This window comes from Coregonus clupeaformis, chromosome 16 (genome assembly GCF_020615455.1).
Source record: "Coregonus clupeaformis isolate EN_2021a chromosome 16, ASM2061545v1, whole genome shotgun sequence".
Classification (NCBI taxonomy): domain Eukaryota; kingdom Metazoa; phylum Chordata; class Actinopteri; order Salmoniformes; family Salmonidae; genus Coregonus; species Coregonus clupeaformis.
Window position 1 is genome coordinate 31,792,091 of NC_059207.1, and position 20,633 is coordinate 31,812,723.

The 20,633-nt window shown below is 47.6% G+C and overlaps 1 protein-coding gene across 3 annotated transcripts in view; it reads left to right on the top strand.

Moving 5' to 3' along the window:
• The first annotated feature begins 9,271 nt into the window (after nt 1-9,271).
• LOC121584896 (GAS2-like protein 2A) overlaps nt 9,272-20,633 on the top strand; it is a 35,520-nt gene continuing 24,158 nt past the window's right edge. Inside the window, exons 1-2 of one of the 3 annotated variants that reach the window (XM_041901122.2) lie at nt 9,272-9,471; nt 10,203-11,178. In XM_041901122.2, coding sequence (XP_041757056.2) covers nt 10,495-11,178 — 684 coding nt within the window. In that variant the 5' untranslated portion in view covers nt 9,272-9,471; nt 10,203-10,494. Of the gene's footprint in view, nt 9,472-9,914; nt 11,179-20,633 lie in introns of those variants that run through there. The other 2 variants (XM_041901123.2, XM_045225667.1) reach the window with 2 other exon arrangements.

The window sequence follows — 20,633 nt, forward strand, 5'->3', positions numbered from 1 at the left end:
CTATGAGGCATCATGAGTGGTTGACTTTTTGCATTTGTTTTCATCTTGGTTCTCAAATGGTGGGAAAAGTAGGAATTGTACAGTATTTGACAGCTCTGCACCTATAGCAGTGTTCTCTTTCAGAATTTTCAACAGAGGCACTGTAATATGCAGCTTTCAAAGAGAATGCTGGCATGATATCTGTTTGCCCAACATCTTTGTTGAAGATATAGCAGCTGTCATCAGAGCATGACTAAGCCTCTGTTATTTAGAGGACTTCTCTAAGCCACAAAGAATAATATAACCTTGGTCTGTGATGCTACCTTCATGTTGCATTGCAATCATATAGTAAATGAACACTCTTTCTGTACTGCTTTGTGAAACGAGTTTGACAACTAAACTGCACATTTGCCAGTAAGAATGAAGATCAACTGCTTTCAGGCTTCACTTCTTTACAGAATTGCCTTGCATGTTCTTTTCATCATTTGAGAAACCTCCCAATCAAGAAGCAATGGATGTTATAAACCACATATGTCAGCCGCCCCTGCCTGTGACTGATACACATTTGCATCTGTTCAGCATATGTCCACAGTGATCCTGAGCCCTTAGATACTCATGCTTCTCTTCCCAATTAAAATTAATTGATTAGCTTTGTTTAAATATACCAGTTGTGTCAATTCTTTATAATTCAGTTTTATGTTTATGTCTGCCTGTAATCACTGACAACACAGCCAGGGTGCATTTATTGTGCTGTGGTAAAGTGTTGTCATCCAGAGAAATGTAAACGCTCCAGTCTAAACTTATAATTTCCTTTTAAAGCCCAATGTTCTCTGTGTGGGTGAGGTCAAATCAAGATTTGGCACATCATTGCACACATGTTACACATCATGAAATAGGCTATATCGAGGCAAACATTTCTGACGACAGGAGACAAATAGCTAAATAAAACAATTGAATTAACATTAAATTGAGTTCAAATATTTAGGTCTACGTAGGCTATACTGTATATATTTAGCCTATAATATTATTAATCTCGGTTTTCATTTGAAGCGTCTTTATATATCCTTCGCTTGTTATGCAAAGAAATCGGCAATTTTGTATTTGTAGTCACATTCGGTCTGAAGTAATCGGTCACAGAAAGACAGACACACCTTGATTTTTAGATGAGATCTTCTGTGTATAAAGTGACGCGGAAGGGCGAAAAAACATTAACGACGTAGGCTACTTAACGAGCGTTTTCAAGAGCAAGTTTAGTAACGATTAGTTACCGGAGTGTAACTCCAGTTCTATGAGTGGAGCTCCGCCCCATAGGGGAGCTCTGCTCCTAATGGTTTACCCTCTGCCCTAAGGCAGAACAGCCTGAAGCAAATTTATGCACACACCTGCAGCCAATAGGAGCACAGGTGTCCCTATAAGAGGGGACACATCCCCTCAATCAGCCTCCCGAGACATTATCTTCAGCGAGACTAGAGAGGGTTGGCAGGGCCTTAAGTCCTATGGGGCTCCGCTCCACTCATAGAACTGGAGTTCCACTCATAGAACTGGAGTTACACTCCGGTAACTAATCGTTCTATATCGTGGAGCTCCGCCCCATAGGGGAGCTCTGCTCCTAGTGGTTTAAGGCGGAGCGTAGCGCTCCAAAATGTACTCCCTGCCGAGCCTAACACTTCCCATTAAAAAATGAAAAGGTCAAGTCTAGCAATGGCCGCAACCAATTCCCGCAGTACTGCAACTAAAAACCCCTCCGGGCGTCACAATATACCGCGTCATCGGTTAAAGACCCGCCCCACCTAGTTCAATGGCAATGCCAATGACTAGTGGGCAGATCACCAGAATAGAAGCTACACTAATCTGTACTAGCAGATAGCTGTGCCTCAATATCCTGTGAAAACACTACCGCCCACTAATGGAATGACACCAAGTGTCACTCTACATTATGTGCACAGTAGACCACCTCACTCACTCAATGGAATCCCAGAGATTAGTAGGCAGGAACAAAATATAAGTCATATTAAACTGAATAATCAGATAGATGACCTCACATTCTGTCAATTCAATACATGTCTCTACTATACTGACCCTGTCAGTCAAGAGACATGCCACAAGATATGCTTTCCATCCAAAGCGGACCTGATAGAGACCTGTGTCCATCGTCCTGCTTTTCTCTCCTCTAGCTCAAGATTCCCCTTCAGCTATGCCGAGTACAATAGAGCCAGATTGATAGAAAGCCTGTCTATCAAAAAACATGTTTTCTTAACCAAAGCGGACCTGATGGGAACCTGCCCATAGTCCTGCTTTATCCTCTCTTCCTGGCTCAAAATCTCCTTTCAGCTTTGCTGAGTACAGACCGAGCCAAAGAGTTAGAAAACATATCTGTCCAGAATATGTCTTCCTAACCAAAGCGGACCTGATGAACACCCATGTCCATAGTCCTGCTTTTTCTCCTCTCTTTCTTGCTCAAAATCCCCTTTCAGCCACGCTGAGTACAGATCGAGCCAAAGAGTTAGAAGGCATATCTAATGGATAGAAACAGAATATGTCTTCCTAACCAAAGCGGACCTGATAGACACCCATGTCCACAGTCCTGCTTTTTCCCTCTCCTTCTTGCTCAAGATCTTCCTTCAGCCACGCTGAGTACAGATCGAGCCAAAGAGTTAGAAGACATCTAATAGATAGAAACGGATAAATGGAGACGGTGTCGACCATGACGCTGCTCTACAAATATCCTCTACCCCTGTTCCTCTGAAGAGGGCAGTAGAAGCTGCTACTCCACGAGTGGAGTGAGCTCTGATACCCTGAGGCAGTTGTCGCCCCGCTGCCTCGTAAGCTGTCTCAATACCTTCACAAAGCCAGTGAGACAATCACTGTTTTGAAAGTGGTCTACCTAATGCAGCCGCACCGTGACACACAAACAGCTGAGGCGATGACCTAATCGCTGCTGTGCGCTCAACGTAACACGCCAAAGCGCGCACTGGGCACAGACAATGAAGCTTTTCCTCACTCCTCTCCCCATGAGGAGGGGGAGAAAAAGCCCACAACTCCACGGTCTGTGATCTATATGCACTGCTAATAACCTTCGGCACAAACGCCGGGTTAGGACGTAACACCGCTCTACTCAGATCGCCATTAATGGCAAGGCAGTCGGGTCTCGTCGACAGGGCACACAAATCACTGACACGCTTAGCGGTAGTCAAGGCGAGCAACAGTGCCGTCTTGATAGACAGCATCTTGAGGGGTATTTGATTCAATGGCTCGAACGGCGACTTACATAGCGCTTCGAGAACCAAGGCCAAATCCCACTGGGGCAGCGTGGCTCTAGGCATTGGCCTAAGCCGCCGCGTTCCCAATAAGAAACGTTTCACTAAAGGGTGGCTGAACACGTTCGTTCCACCAAACCCCTCATGACCAGCTGAAATTGCCGCTGCAAACACCCTGATGGTGGAGGGCGATTTCTGCTTATCAAACATAAACTGCAGAAAAGAGAGCACACTCTCAACCTGACAGTTCATGGGGTCCACACCTTGTGTGTCACACCATCGTGAAAAAACGTTCCATCTGCTGGTATACATCCTAGAAGTGGAACCGGCTCGTGCACCTTGTATGGTTCTGATCACTGCATCAGATAACCCACGGCGCCTCAACCTGTCCCATTCAGGAACCAAGCCTTCAGTGGTTGGCCGATTATGGGCCACTGCCCTATCGAGCCTCCCGCCTGGGTCAACGCGTCCCGTCGATGTGGAATTGGCCAAGGTGGCGCAATCAACATCTGACTCATCTCCGCAAACCACGGAGCCCCCGAGCGATCGGGCGCTATCAGTATCACTGACAGCCCCTCTGACCTCACCCTGGCTAGCAGTGGGAGAATGCAAGACAGCGGAGGGAATGCATACAGGAGAACTTTCGGCCATGGGTAGTGCGCGAATGCGTCTCTTCCCAGTGGTGGCTCGTCCTGTTCCCTCAGAGAAAACCATAGGGGACATTGCGCGTTCACGCGTGACGCGAACAGATCCACCTCGGCTCTCCCGAACTGTTCCCAAATTTGGAGAACAATGTCCGGATGCAGACACCACTCGTCGTCTCGAGGACCCCCTCTTGACATGAGGTCTGCTCCTACGTTCAAGTAGCCCGGAATGTGTGCTGCTCTCAACGAGCGAAGGTGCTTGTGAGCCCACAGCCACAATTCCTCTGCCGCCCTGTGGAGGGCAGGTGACCAGACCCCCCCCTGGCGATTTATGTGAGCTACTGTGGTCCGGTTGTCTGACCAGACCAGCACGTCGCGACCCCGAAGGGTAGGCGCGAAGTGGGTCAGAACCAGTCGAACCGTTTCCAACTCCAAGAGGTTTATGTGACGACCTGATTGAGGCCATGCACCTCCTATCGCTTGAGTCTGACATGTCCCTCCCCATCCAGTCAGAGAAGCATCTGTAAATACTGGAATGTAGGATGACACCTTGCCCATCGGGACTCCGTGCGTGAGAACGCTCGGATTCCTCCAATAGTCCAGGTCTGCTCTTAGCGAGAGAGGAACCACCACCAACCGATGACGTTGACGCACTGGGTCTAGTCTTAGTTGGGCGAACCATCGCTGTATTCTGCGCATGTGCAGAAGTCCCAGTGGGACCACAGAGTGGGCTGACGACATGAGACCCAAAAGTGACATGATCGACAGCGCCGTCACTGTGATTCGGACGACACTTCCTCAGGGCTAGCAACAATGCTACCCTTCGAGGGTCCGAAATTCGAGCCCTCATCATTACAGTGTCTAGCTGTAGCCCCAGGTAGACAATCTGATGACTGGGCCAGGGTGCGCTCTTTTTCCAATTCACAGCGAACCCCAGACGCGTGAGATGAATCACTGTCTGTGTTGTGTGAGTGAACGCCAGCTCTGCTGACGGGGCGAGAACCAGCAGGTCGTCTAGGTAGGCTAATAGCCTTATCCCTTGACGACGCAGCGGCTCCAATGCCGCCTCCACACATTTGGAAAACGTTCGAGGTGCCAGGGTGTACCCGAATGGCATCCTCGTGAACTCGTACCCCACCCCTTGAAAGGCGAACCGCAGAAACTTCCTGTGACGCGATTGTATCGGCACATGGAAGTACGCGTCCTTTAGGTCTATGCTTGTACAAAAGTCTCCTTTCTGGACACATTCCAGTAGGCGTTTTGTCGTCAGCATTCGGAAGGGTCGTTTGGTTATGCTCTCGTTGAGAGTGCGTAAATCCAAAATCGGCCTCACTCCCCCCGTCTTTTTGGGCACTAGGAAATAAGGCGAATATAGCCCTTTGTTCCTTTGCTCCCGGGGAACTACTGTGACCGCCTCCTTCGCCAAAAGTTCCGTAATCTCTGACATCAGAGCGGCCACTTTGTCCGGCGTTTTCATCACCGTCTCCACCACTCCCCTGAACGGGGGTGGGGTTCGATGGAATTGGAGGGCATAACCCTTCTGCAACGTCTGTTCTAGCCAGCGTGAGAGGGTACAGCTTCGTTGCCACTGCCAGCAATGCAGAGAAAGCGGGCGCGCACGAAGCTGTGGTGCATCCAGTAGGAAGGACCTGTATTCCTCTATGGCCCTCGCCGCCGCTATTCCCCAGCACTGGGTTGGTGGAATAGCCCAAGGCGGGCCCCCCTCGAAAGGGAGAGGAAACATCAGCTCGTTCTGAGAGAAACGGAGGCCTTGATACGTCAGTTACGTCTGTAGCTCTAGTATTCCGGCCCTCCGTGAACGCAGCACGGTTTTGAGCTGCACTGACTGAGGTATTAACCTGAGACAGAGCGCCCTCCCCGGATAGCACTTGCGTCATCATGTCATTGTCTGACTGAGACTGCTGCTTGTCATGAGATCCGTCCACTGCAATACTCAACAGAGTCTGGAAAGTGTGGTCTCTAACTGGTACCACAAGGTGGCGCCACAATACCTCTTTTTCACTGGTCTCATGAGGCTGCTCAACAACACACTCTAGGTGTGGTGAGCTGCACTCAGAGTAGTGGGCATTGTTACGTTCTGAATTAACCGGGGGCGCCCATACATTGGTTACACCTGTAACTCTAGTATTCCGGCCCTCCGTGAACGTCGCACGGGTCTGAACTGCGCTGGCTGAGGCGTTAGCCTGAAGCAAGGCGTCATTCCCAGTTAGCGGCTGCGTCTTCATGTCATATTTAGACTGAGACAGCTGCCTGCTATGTGAGACCTTTACCACAGAGCTCCTAGGAGTCTGTAGTAAAATATCTTTATTAGGTGAGCTAAGGCTACGCCTTGCTACCTTTCTCTCCTTCCTCTCCTGAGTGTATTCAACTACGCACCCTTGGTGGGTTGAGCTACACTCAGGATGGTGAGAGAAATTCATAGGACGTGAAGTACTCTGCAATGTGTCATGGAAGACAGGCCCTTTTGTGACAATGTCAGTGAGAGCCAGCTCTTTATTCACACAACAACAATAAACATTTCCCTCCATGCCCTGAACAGTAGGGTGGGGGGGAACAGTGGGCTCTGTCGCGTCTTGCGCCGAGCCGTCATCCGTCCTCTCCCCTCGTCCCGTCATTGACGCCTGCTGGTTTCTGGCTGACCTTCTGGTGTTGCCAGGACGGTTTTGTGACGACCTCTCTCGCCGGCGGAATCGTCGCCACCACCGTCGTCGCTGGAGGGGCCGCGCCCGCTCGCCTGCTGTCGGTGGTAGGCGCCTGTCGCCTGGCCCGTCACTTCCCTGTAGTTCTACTGGGGGCGTTGGAGGTTGACGGGTTAGTTGAGGCCCTGCTAAACTTGCCTGCCAATGGCAGGTGTTTAGCCAGGTGCTTTCTCTCCTCGTCCAGCTTACCAAAGCGTTCCGTCGCCTCCTTCACGGCGACCCCAAAGAGGCCCTCGCTAGAGACGGGAGCGTTTAGTAGCGAGGCTCTGTCTGTCTCCTTCATGGCTGTCATTGACAGCCAGAGGTGACGTTCCATAACCACCGAGGTGGCCATGGACCGGCCTGCGCATATCGCTGACGCTTGTGTCAAATGAAGAATAGCGCCAGAAATCCTGGACGCCTCTTCAATTTCCTCGCTGGTCAACTCAGACCTACCCGTTGTTAGACGGGATAGGGAGGCCGCGAGGAGGGCAATGTTGTTAGCCGCTGACACAGCCTGGGCTCCCAGCGTAAAAGACTTCTCAGCCAGCTGTGCTGTGAGTCTGTCTTTTTGTGCTGGCAAGGTGGCTTTCTTGGAGGCCGCCCAGGGACTTGAACCCGGCACTAGATACGCCGCCATGGCGCTCTCGAGCCTAGGGATTCCCTTAGCAGCCCACTCACGTCCAGCCACTCTCGTGAATGGGATGTACACCTTGGCCGGCGAACGCGCCGCCAGGGGTGTATCCCACGAGCCCTCGGACGTATTTTCCCGAGGGAAGGCATAGCAGGGGCCATCGGCTCAGCTGCCTTCCTCGGTCTGGAGTAGGGGCCGCCCTCCATCATGTCGACCTCCACAGGGGGAGCAGGGGGCAGCGCTATCTCGAGTCGGTTGGCGGCTCTCTCAATGAGTTCGGGAAAGTCCGCACGCAGAGAGGCCGCAGGCGGACAGGGCTGCTGACGTAACAGAGCCCGTGTCGTCATCGCACAAGGAGCCTTCAGATCTCGCGCCCCCCATAGGGAAGGGGGTCTTGAAGGTTGGCGCCAGAGGGTCGGATTGTTCCATTGGAACATCCATCTCTGCGTCTCTCTCCTTATCATCCCCTGAGCCAGCACTGTCCGACGACGCCTCTGAAGCAGAGGCGAGAAGAGACAGTACATCCTCTAGGGGGATATCCTCCCTAAAAAACGCCCAACGCTGCTTCCTCACCTTCATAGGGAAGGAGAGCGCAGGAGGCGCAATTAGGGGATCGCGGTCCCTTCCCTGGCATGCTGCGGCCCCAAACACACTAAACATAGGTCGTGGGGGTCCGCAGATGCCATGGAGGTACATCGGCACTGAGCCCTGAAAAGGGCTTTTGGGGGGTGGAAATTCTCCTGGTGTGCTCATTTAGAAGACGTCGATGGCTGGATCATCGACGGCGATTTCTTCCCGAGTCTTCTTCTCTTCTTGGCTTCTTCAGTCTAGTCGTCCAGTCGCTGAAGATAAAGGGAGGCTGATTGAGGGGATGTGTCCCCTCTTATAGGGACACCTGTGCTCCCATTGGCTGCAGGTGTGTGCATAAATTTGCTTCAGGCTGTTCTGCCTTAGGGCAGAGGGTAAACCACTAGGAGCAGAGCTCCCCTATGGGGCGGAGCTCCACGATATAGAACGATGGTTTTGGGAAATAGCTCGGATATTTAACGATGTGCCTACGAAGGTTCTAAGGACGAACGTAGCCTTAAAATGCTTTTGAGAAACCCGGCCTACTCAGGTAGCCAATGAGAGGGCAGATACGCGTGTGGCGCAGCGGTTTCCACTAGTTACTACAGCCACAAAGTCAAAATTGGCTATATCGTAAAAATTAATGAAAACAAAAATGTGCTTTTTGCTTTTAATTTAGGGTCAGGCGTAAGGTTAGGTTTAAAATCACATTTTAAGAAGTTAAAATAGGCGGGGTTTATGACTTTGTGGCTGTGGTAACTAGTGACAACTGGCACAACTCCAATATAGGTCTAAAGTGTTTTTTCTCAAAGTTGCCGGGGTGTCACGTGTCCTAATTATGTCAGTAAACTCGTAACAACCTAATAATTCCGAAACATCTATTCGATCAAATAAGCCAGACGTAGCAAATAAGCATCTTTTTTTTGTGTGAACCAAATTCGACACATTGACCATACAAAAACTCCTCGATTGGTGAGTGAAAAAACGACCAAACGCTACCTCCTGGAGAAGGCAGATTTTTGGCCCAGTTATCCTTCTCGTTTAGCCTCTTCCTCCCTGGTTCCCCTACACTGCTTTCTCCTCACTAGGTTTTACATTCGGTTTTCAATTATACACAGTGCACACAGAAAAAGTTATTAGCCTAACAATCCTACATATAATTGTTTTCGCCTAACGGCTCCCGCCAAAGATATCACAGCCCCACATGCAAATTGAAGTAGTGTAACTGTTTCTATCTCTCAAGGCTGCATTGTTACATTGCAATATTCATTTGATTCCTTTGGAGGAATTTGGATAGGAAAAATTTGTCCAATTACTAATAGCCTATGTTAAAATGTGCATGCTTGAATTTGACGCATTTTTCGAACGTCTTAGCCTGTTGACATGCTAATAATGTTTCTCTGCCGTTTTGTCTGCCTTTTCAATTCCGAGGAAATGGACTCGCCTCCCATTTTTTGTATTGCTCAGTGTCATGGGAGGAAATTGACTTCGTGTTGAAGACGACAATGACAAAAATAGCCTAAATGTGAGGGGTGAGGGTTTGTTTAAAACGACTAGTGTCTTAGACTTTTGAACCCATTCAAACTGTAGCCTATTACAGCTTTTGTTCGTGGGGCTGGTTTCGATTTGATTTACTCAATGAGTCTCATCGACAAACGGTCCGTTCTTGACAAAACATTCACTTTTCAAAGGTAGGTAAGAATGAAATGTTCTAATTATTTCTTAATGAAAAGTTGTTAATTATATAGGAAATCTCGGTCATATCCACACACCCGGTGTTGTCATTACCATGATTTGAAATCCTATCGATGAATGATTGTCTTTTCTTGGCGGTGTATGATGTACATTTTAAAACCCTTGCTGCTCCGCTAATCCAGGTCACATTTTTTTAAATTTATTCTAGCGCTGTCATGTTTTTTTCTCTGAATGTGAACTAATGGTTCGCGGGTCAGCTGTTTGTTCACCTGCAATTGCTATAAGTGTTTAATTAAGAATATGTAACCGTTTTCCACTCTAGGATAAACCCTATATTAAATAGTCAGGCGGTAGATACAGGGTTACGTTTTTTTTTCCCTCTACAGGCGTTTATCCCTCAAAATGGGATATGCCACTGAATCGCTCTGCCTGTCTAAACTAGAGCAGGTCAGCATGTGGAGAACAGGAGGCGGTGCAAAATGGGAGCTAGGGAGAGTGTTACACGGCAAGTGAACTGTGAAACCTGCCACTGGTCAGTGCGGAAGGGCTTTCTATTGAGGGAGAATGCAAAGACGTGATTTGGACCATCCATGCAAACCAGCAACATGATTATCGCGACGCATTGTCTATTCACTGATGTAGGGGGTCAAGGATACCGGGATGATTTATGAATTAGGTGTGTATCTATCTGTAGCTAACCATACAATTTTCTCTCTCTCTCTCGCAGTTGGAACTCCGTGAGAAATAGAGATGCGCTCATTAAAGGAAACGGGTATCAAACAGACATCCGGAAAACGCATCCACGTGCCACGGCTGCCTCGCATGATGTCAATATGTTTTAACAATACAAAGGATTCCTTCAAGGACCTCGATTGAGATATCGCATATGTGCGCTTGTCATGGGTGCGTCGACACGGTTATTTTGCTCTGATCCATATGGTTTTGGAGTGCACTTATGCAATGAGACAACCGGGAATTAATAAGTAGGACTAGCCTGCATTGATACATATTCCGACAATATGGCTGATCAGAGTAACATCCAGTCTGCTGCTTCCAAAAGCATCCGGCCATTCAAGTCCAGCGAGGAATACCTGTATGCCATGAAGGAGGACCTGGCCGAGTGGTTTAACACGCTGTATGACCTGGATATAACAGCGGACACCTTTATGGAAGGGCTGGAGACTGGCTGTGCCCTCTGTCGGCATGCCAACAACGTGAATCGCGCAGCGCTGGACTTCCAGATGGAGTACCCGGAGGCTGCACAGTCATTGAGGATGCCAACCAAGGATGTGGTTTTTCAGTCGCGCAACGTGGTCCCTGGGTCGTTTTTGGCTCGGGACAACGTGTCCAATTTCATCGGCTGGTGTCGTCAGGAGCTCTGGATCAAGGACGTTCTGATGTTCGAGACCAACGACATAGTGGAGAAATGCAACGAGAAGAACTTTGTGCTGTGCCTGCTGGAGGTGGCGCGGCGCGGGGCCAAGTTCGGCATGCTGGCCCCGATGCTGATCCAGCTGGAGGAGGAGATCGAGGAGGAGATCCGGGACCAGGAGAACCTGGGGGAGCCCAGTCCAAGCCTACTTCCAATAAGCAGGGCTTTCGTTTGTAAGGAGAGTGTGGTTGATGAACCCGAGCCTGCCCCCTATGCACATTGGCAACAGAAACAGAGGGTGCTGTGTGACATGAGAAACTTAGATGAGTTGGTAAGTAACACATCTCAGGTGTATTGATTTACTGATATACCTAAAATTGAGTTTGGGAAAGGACTGCACAGAATCCCCTCTTATAACATTACATTTCCATAAGTGTGCAATAGGCCTAGGATGCAGCAAGTTTTCATCTTCAATACATTCTCCCATATTGACTAAACACAAGTAATGAGATAAATCAAATGTCTTAAAACAAGACCTCCCCTGCCCTTGTGCAAGATAAACAATTAATGTTGTGTTCCATGGTGCAAAAGCAACCCATGGAGCAGTTGAATGTAGGCCTAACCTATAGAAATACTCTCCCAGAGTTAAAAACATTACCGTGCCAGAAGTGAAGGGCCCTCTCTGAAAAACACCTCTCCCTGGCATGTTGATGTCACTACACACTGCTCTCCTGTGTGTGTTCAAGGTGGATGCTGCCTTACTGATCTGTGTCGGTGTGTTTGCCTCCTAATTCCACAAATTATCTCACTCACAGGCTCTAAAAGGTTATGTGGGTATCTAGTGACATTTCTCAAGGACTCCTCCAGGGTGAAATGTCAGTTCAGCCCTGCCCCCTGCCTCTACGAGGTGGTTGGCAGCCAGGGGAGCGACTGCTGCTTCTTATTTGTTCATGTGGAACAGTGCAGCTGTTTGATAAGTATTATCATAGATGGACACATGCTGACATTACACTTTTATACACAATCTATTATCCATTTATAACTTGATGCTTCCATTTGCATTCAGGTGGGGTGTAGTGTTTTCCCCTGGGCTGCAAAGCAGTGTTCTACCCCTCAATGTCCAGTCCCACTGGCTGGTCCACATTGTGGCCGGGCTGCCAGACAGACGTGTGTGAGCATGAGAGAGACATTGTTAGAGACAGAGAGACTAACAGGCAGACAGGGGCTAGCTGGTGGAACACGTGCTTGGGTTATGAGTGGAGAGGAGTTAATATTTTGGTGCGGATGAGCGGAGTGAGGACAATGGCATCCTTTCACACCACAGATGAGAGTGAGTGCAGGGGAGAGACAGTCAGCAGTCATACTCATGCCCACTTGGCCCCCTATAGTCCTCAGATGGCCGAGCACTAATTGCTGGATCACAACCATGAACACTGGCTTCTGAGGGCATACAGAGGTACTATGTACACAACCTCTGACCTAGTACCAGCACCCACATACACTTACTGCCATAACCGGTTTCATACGCTAATATTACTATCATAAACCTCTTTAATGAAGGCTAACTGCTGATGTTCCTATGAGAATGTGCGAGGGCAAGGGGGTGATACCTGGTGTCTTACCTTATCCCCATGGTGTACAGTGTACACACCCATCCACCCAAACACACCACTAAGGGATAGTCAGGGACATGCACTTGCTGTGTCCCATTTTCTAAGGGGCAGTATGACTCACCGTGCACGCTGAGTGAACTACATACATTTCTGCTACCCTGGAAGCCTCTTTCTGTCTACCTGAATAAAGTGACTGGGTGCTGGATGAAAACTGCCTGCATCAGCAACATGAGGCAGTTCTCTCAGTAAGAAACCAGGAGGGCACAGAAAGGGGGAGGAACATAGCATATTAGCATTATTAGCCACAGTCCTGCATGGTATCAAAGAGTATAGCATTACAGTACTGCACTGTGTTCTTGTAAATGTGCTAAAGCATCCTGTTCAAATTATTGCAGCACTTTGAAATCCATTTTGGTCTATAGATCTCCTCATACAGTATTTAATATCGATTTTGGAACTGACCTTGTCTGGATCATAGTGACACTGAGGCCCATATCCAGACTATATATACCAGGAAATGAACTGAAATCCTACTTTTGTATGACTGGAGGGTTTCAGATTCAATAACAATCAACAAAGCCAGCCACTGAATCACCACTATGCCGCAAGGCATCATGGGTCATCCACAACCTTAGTCACGAGTATTCTCTACATTGCACTTGCCCCAGCCTTCCCCTCCTCTTCTCTTTCCAATATAGTAGCTTCCCAGGGGATTAGTGTCTGTGTAATTACTGGAAAACTCAATGCCTCTAGTCATGAGAGATAGAGGGAGGGAGAGAAATAAAGTTCAAGGGCTTAGTGATATTTTCATTGGTCCACAGCTGTGACACCAGCAGTGTGCAGAACAGTCATGCTTGCCTTGTGGCGTGTCTGGGCTTTTTTCTCTCCCTCTTTTTCTTTATTTTTCACTTTTCTCTCTCTCGTATGTCTCTTGGCAAATCAATCAAAACTCTCCTTGAACCCTCCTTTACACTCTTGAACTTTATTGACAAATTGTCTGTCTTGACAACAATGGTTCAAAGGGTTATCATAGGTGCAATTATCAATCACTGACACTCCACTTCTATTAATTAACCACCAGAGTCCTGGCACCCAGCACATTGAATATTGGAGGGTGTTTAGAGGATGTGTTTAGGAAGACAGCTGAGGACAGGAGTTCTTTAACCCTGGTGATCAGCTTTGGTCTGTGGGTTAAGTGACATAAACAGTTTAAGTGGCAGCAGGAATCTGGCTCAGGGATAGTTTCCTGATCTCTCTTAGATTTACATTACATTTACATCATTTAGCAGACGCTCTTATCCAGAGTGACTTACAAATTGGTGCATTCAATTTATGATAGCCAGTGGAACAACCACTTTTGTATTTTTTTATGGGGGGGGTAGAAGGATTACTTTATACTATAACAGGTATTCCTTAAAGAGGTAGGGTTTCAAGTGTCTCCGGAAGGTGGTCAGTGACTCCGCTGTCCTGGCGTCGTGGGGGAGCTTGTTCCACCATTGGGGTGCCAGAGCAGCGAATAGTTTTGACTGGGCTGAACGGGAACTGTGCTTCCGTAGAGGTAGGGGAGCTAGCAGGCCAGAGGTGGATGAACGTAGTGCCCTCGTTTGGGTGTAGGATCAGAGTCTGAAGGTAAGGAGGTGCCGTTCCCCTCACAGCTCCGTAGGTAAGCACCATGGTCTTGTAGTAGATGCGAGCCTCAACTGGAAGCCAGTGGAGTGTGCGGAGGAGCGGGGTGACATGAGAGAACTTGGGAAGGTCAAACACCAGACGGGCTGCGGCGTTCTGGATAAATTGTAGGGGTTTAATGGCACAGGCAGGGAGCCCAGCCAACAGCGAGTTGCAGTAATCCAGACGGGAGATGACAAGTGCCTGGATTAGGACCTGTGCCGCTTTCTGTGTAAGGTAGGGTCGTACTCTGCGAATGTTGTAGAGCATGAACCTGCAGGATCGGGTCACCGCTTTGATGTTAGCGGAGAATGACAGGGTGTTGTCCAGGGTCACGCCAAGGTTCTTTGCACTCTGGGAGGAGGACACAATGGAGTTGTCAACTGTGGTGGCGAGATCATGGAGCGGGCAGTCCTTCCCCGGGAGGAAGAGCAGCTCCGTCTTGCCGAGGTTCAGCTTGAGGTGGTGATCCGACATCCACACTGATATGTCTGCCAGACATGCAGAGATGCGATTCGCCACCTGGTTATCAGAAGGGGGAAAGGAGAAAATTAATTGTGTGTCGTCTGCGTAGCAATGATAGGAGAGACCATGTGAGGATATGACAGAGCCAAGTGACTTGGTGTATAGAGAGAATAGGAGAGTGACTGTGTTATTACCCTATACTACACTTAGTCTTTATGTATGGGCTTATGTATAGGTGAGAAATATGATTCAGGGTCCCAATATTTTAAAATAGGCCAATGTAGTTTTTAGACAGTGAGCAGTCAACCTCTTCCTACCCTGACTGCAGGTAGGCTAGCATCTCCAGGATGTGTGATGAAACCCCAGATAGGTGTCATATCTCAGGAAAAAGCTGAAGTGTATCTGTTGTCTGAGGGCAGCTCAGTTCCTCTTTTTGTATTCCTGGTTACCACTAAGCCCTAATGGAAATACCCCAGGTTGATTCCCTCTGCCCTGTCACTCAGCTCTTACTCATCACATCACACACACACACACACAGACACGACTTTCCACTGAAGTCTGAGGAACCAGTGTCATACTATCCTGAAAATTCCCCCACCCACCAACCCTCAGTTCCTACCTCTAGTGGGGCCTACAGAACAACCTATCCTCAGATAAGCAGCCATTCATAATCTCAACTCCCGGAATGTTCCATTTTACCCTATTCCTGCAGGGTTGCCTTGCTATGATGGGACAGGCAGCTGCTGGCTTGTGTATACAGTCCACACAATGTTTATCCTTTGACATTAGAGGATTTTCTCAACTATGAACCATCCCCTATTTACCTACCTCCAGAGATTATGATAATGATAAGTCCCACAACCATTTAGAACCCTTTGGAATCCAATGGCAATAAGACATGCCAAACTAACTACACAAACACCCTTTTCTGTGTGTTTTCTTGGCCCTGCAGTGTGTTGTTCTCTCAGCTGTGGGCTTGGAGAGCATTCAGGCCTTGAAGTTAGTGACCTACATACAACAATGATTCAAGCTCATAAACAACAACACATACATAAAATATACTTGGCCACGAATGCACATGGACAGCTATTATTGCATATGCACATTCACATACTACATGCAGGCTTCACACACACATATAGCAACACACACATTTGCCGGCCAGCATGCAGCCTCAAAGACAATAACAGCAGACCCTAGGAGCTCTGCCTGAGGTCTAACAGGAAGCTTCTCTCTCCCTCCATCTCTCTCATTCTTTCAGACAAAATGTTTCATGTGTCTTCACCCTCAGACTTCACCACTCAGTCTCTGTTAATTTAAGAAATGCACAACAACCCCCACAGCCCCCATCCCATCCCCCATATACTTCCCTTGGGGATGAGAAGGCAATGAACAGTATGCTTTATTGGTGGCAGAGGAGATAAGAAGGGAAGATACTGCCAGTGTTGCCAACACTGTAAACTATGGCTGTCATCTCACAGTGAGATGGAATGATAGGCCCTGATGGTGTGGGTGTCGAACACAGGAAGAGGAGCAGGCACCAGGAGAGTGAGAGGGAGGCGAGGTGACGTGGTCTATATGTCTTCTCTGAACACTGCCCCATTAACCTTATGGTCCAATTCATGCATTCAGAAAACAGAGAGAAACACCATAACATATAGTATGCCTGGAGTGCCTTTACTGTACACTCTGCTACACCCGACTGTAATGGATTTTACACACAGGGAGAGATGGAGAGTGTGTGTGTGTATGTATATGTCTGTGTATGTGTGTGTATATGTGTGTGTATGTGTGTGTGCGTGAGAGAGAGAGGAAAAGTAGGTCATCATGGCTGGTAGTGTGTCAGGCTCATGGGCTTTTCTAGGGCAGCATGTCTCAGTGTTTCTGTTTGCAGCGTCACACACACAGTTGGGAGAGTTTTCTACATGAGATCAGTGCACAGACTGACTGGGCCCTAAGTGTTTTATCATTTTATGATGATTTATTAGTCCAGCTGACTAATACAGAAGAGACCTCTCTCTCGCCTCCGCTCTCCATCATGTGGCAGGACACAGACCAATGGGCTGACTTCACAGATTGTTGTCGGTTCTATTTCATTATTGCAGTGTCTAGCTAGATTTACAGTGGAAACTGTGTGCTTGTGCACATGCTTAACGTCATGCGTGTTTTTGTTTGGATGAGTGGTCTTATTTTGTGCGCCCCCCAGCTGAACCCTGCCTGGAGTCTCAGGTGTAGACTGGCGGAATCAGGAATCACTGTCTATAGCCAGTCACTTGTATAACATTGTCTGACAACAATTAGACTACAGACTGATGATAAAACAACAAGACAACAGTAAAAACAAAATTGTGTGTGAGTAACACATTTCAGTTAATTATTATAGCTCCCGCCTTGGGCCAATCAGTGTAATTTTGCAAATGCCGTATCTCTATGGCAAGACGCATCATTCACCCATGTTTCGTCCAGTGCTGTCTGAGATATCATGTGTGACTAACGAACGAAAGGAGGACGGATGGACGGACGGACGGACGGAGACAGATCCACAGTCCCCTCCCCGATTTCATCGTGGGGGACAATAAAGCACTCTTCCATCATATGATATGGACGTAGATTAGGATTGTCTGGTGTCTCGTCATGGTGATCAGAACAGCTCACCAGTTCAAAAATCCATCCTTTCATTTAATTTTGAACTGGAAATGACCCTAACCCTGTTTCTGAAATCATCAGTTTCTTCTAAAGTCAGATATGTCCTCTGCATGGCAATGTGATGGGTTAAGATGGAGGCAGTGCAATGTTATTACGGCTGGTTTAGCTCCAACCCCTCCTCCCCCCAACCCTGGTCAAACCTCTGAGTAGACACGTGTTTTTCATTTAGTCACACAGTGCTAAGCAGAAGGGTGGTCATGCGGTCAAAAGATAGGTTTCCAGAAAAAAAACACTTTCTTTAAATTGTAGGTGGGATGTCCCACAGTTTTCCCCTTGAGCAAGGTTACTAATATGATTTGCCTTACTAAAATACAGAGTGGTTTATTGTTTGAAAATATTTTTGCGAAGGTTGCATCATCAACAAAGAAGCTAAATAAATGAAATTATAACTGTACTTTTCTTTTCTAAGTAACAGTGTTGCCATTATTTTCTATAGTGCCAAAGTAAATGTTTTTGGCTTTCTCATTTATCTGGATAACCCAGGGGGTTAGTCCCTGTTCTCACCATCCTCAGCCGGTCTAGTCTGTTGGTGTAGGATGCAGCAGGGAGTGTTCTTACCCCCAGGGTGTTGGTTCAATCAACAGCACACTTTCATTACCGTAAACCTGTCTTGAGTCCTGCATAATTTAGGGCCTTGGAGAAAAATGGCAGCTGAGTAAACCAATGCCATTTGATTTGTTTGGACCCACGACTGTTTGTCTTTTGAGACAAGGTGATTAAATCCGATTTGGTGCTTTCTGTGCAGTGTTTTTAGGATGTAGCCTAAATCCTGAGTTGCATGAGAGGCTAAAAGAGTATCCCCCTGAAGTTCCAAATATGCTCCTCCATGCCAATCTACTCCCTGTGGCCTAGATTCAACTCCAAGAAGATGCCATTGCTCATCTGATTGTATGGTTTGTGTTGGGACGTGTCCAGTCATTTCTAGAGATCCCCAGTATGAAGCAGAGGCTGGGACACAGTCATCCCTTTATTGCAAAAGCAGCTTAGCATATCATTGTGGCTAAAGGAACACAACTAAACTGATTAAAAACTCAGCTAGACAGTCATTAACTGGCATTTCACAACCGTCAAAGTTCCTTTCACATGCCAATAATATTACATGAAGAGGGATCTTTGAAATACACAAATCCCTCTCTCACCCCCACTCCCATTTCTTCTGTGTGTCCCAATGACGTATGTCTATGGTGCGTCCCTGGGGGTTGGAAAAGCCTCACCCCTCACCTTATCTCCTCCATGGCCTACCCTCCGCTCTCCTCCGTCCCTATGTAGGACAGGAAGGAAGGCAATAAAGAGTTGATTACCTCAATCTCTGTTGGAGGCAGAGAATCAGAGACCACAAATATGGTGTGTGGACTCAATTATCAAAGGGAAAACAAGAAACATATCCTGCAAATACACCCTGCTTGAAGGCAAACCCAGGAACACTGTCTCTCGTTGTTCATTGATCACAGCAGTGTTGTGTTTTCATACCATCCCTCCAGATACATGTGAACATTCTCCAGCTGATGTTGAGATGATTACAGTAAATTCCTTTGTAGTATAGATAGGGGTGTACTGTGAGACTGTCTGAATTTAACTGTAGCTCTCTCTCTCTCTCTCTCTCTCTCTCTCTCTCTCTCTCTCTCTCTCTCTCTCATCCCCTAGCTCTCTCGCTCACAGCGCTCCAGTTCCACTTCCACATGCTTCCTGCGTGACCTCGCGTTTTCCCTCCCCTACCACTGTTCCATATCAGTGTTTAGTCTCACGCTCGTGTGTTTGAGTGATTCTCTGAGCTTGTAGTGTTGTACAAGGTCAGTTGTTGATTTAGCTAAGACACAGCTGTCACCGAAATGTGATTAGGGATGATGCAATTAGATTCCATTAACTTATATTAAATAGAGTGAACTAATATTTAACCAAAAAAGCTCATTGATTGGGCTAACAAGTACAGTGTGGAGTGTCTCAGACCATGTGTCTTTGAGGGATCCTTTTTCACTGTATATTTACAACCCCCAACTCTATAACCTCCCTCTCCTTCTCTGGAGGAAAACGTATGACCTCAGCCCAAAGGGTTTGTACGAGGTGTCATCTGGGGCTGGAAGGAGAGACAGCTGAAAGGCTGTACTAAAGAACGAAAAAAGAAAAACTGTTCTGTTAAAAAAAGAAAGGGTAAGGCTGTCTGTGTCTGTAACCAGGGGGATATTTCCATTAACTCACTGGCTGGGGGTTTTCCAAACAGGGCTTGTCCACATAGTGAAAGAACGACTGAGAAACTAAAAGGAGACTTGGAGAGGGAGAGCAAGCAGAGCAGAAAAGGGCAGTGAAAGAAAGAAATGACAGACAGAGAAAGACTCCGTGAGAGACTGAGAAAGGGATGAAGAGGGACTGATAGACTAGCAGTTGGAGAAGGAGGAAGTGGGAGAAAGAAAACAGGAAAGATAATTCAGTAGAGAGAGAGAGAAGGCAGTGGGAGGCTAATGATAATGATTTAGTATGTAGTCCTGGGGAGACAGGTGAGACGTAGAGAGACTTAGCACTGATTCCACCCTCACTTTAATCAGTAGGGGGAATAAAGACAGCTATTTTAGGAAAATAACAAGGTCCCTCCCTAATCTCCTGAATAAACCATAATCTGGAAAATGAGGTATTCACCACAGTGAGCAGCCCCACTGGAGGCCAGCCATAACCTGCAACACTGATGCTGCCTCTAGCTAATATACTTTAAATGGATGGTATACTGTCTTCTTTAATCGATACCTGGCTGTGTCTCATTTCATCTAGGTTGATCTAATTCAATCTCTCTTCATCTGATTTATTTTCTTAGTGTGATTAATTCCTTGAGAGACTACTGAGAGCCTTTCCATTGTTTCTCTAATGTGCTTGTGTTTAGACGGGACATGTGCTCCTGTATATACAGTACATATGGAGTACAGCAGTCCCTGTTTCTTTGTCCTTGCTCAGCTCGCCTCCCTTTGTCCTCTGATGTTGTTGGTCTCTCTCTCTCCTCACTGTCTCTCGGTCCACAAGTGTGCACATGCCTTTGTCTGAGAGAGCTGCCAAGAATAACATCAAAGTTGGCCAATCCCGGTCGAGAGAGAGAGCCCATGCAACGCAGGCCTCTCTCGCCCCACCCTAGAGTTCTGTCTGACTCCACTGTGCTTAATAAGCACCCCAACCACACACAGCACAGTACCAGAGCCGTCTCTCTCTCAACCCAAAACACAGCTGGAACCGCAGGCTCATTTACGTCATCTCTCTGACTTTAGTTAGGGCCTCACCTTATTGCCCATCAAAGAACTGCTCTGTGGTCAGGAGGTCCCTACAGCAGTGTGTGTGTGTCTGTGTGTGTGTGTTGTAA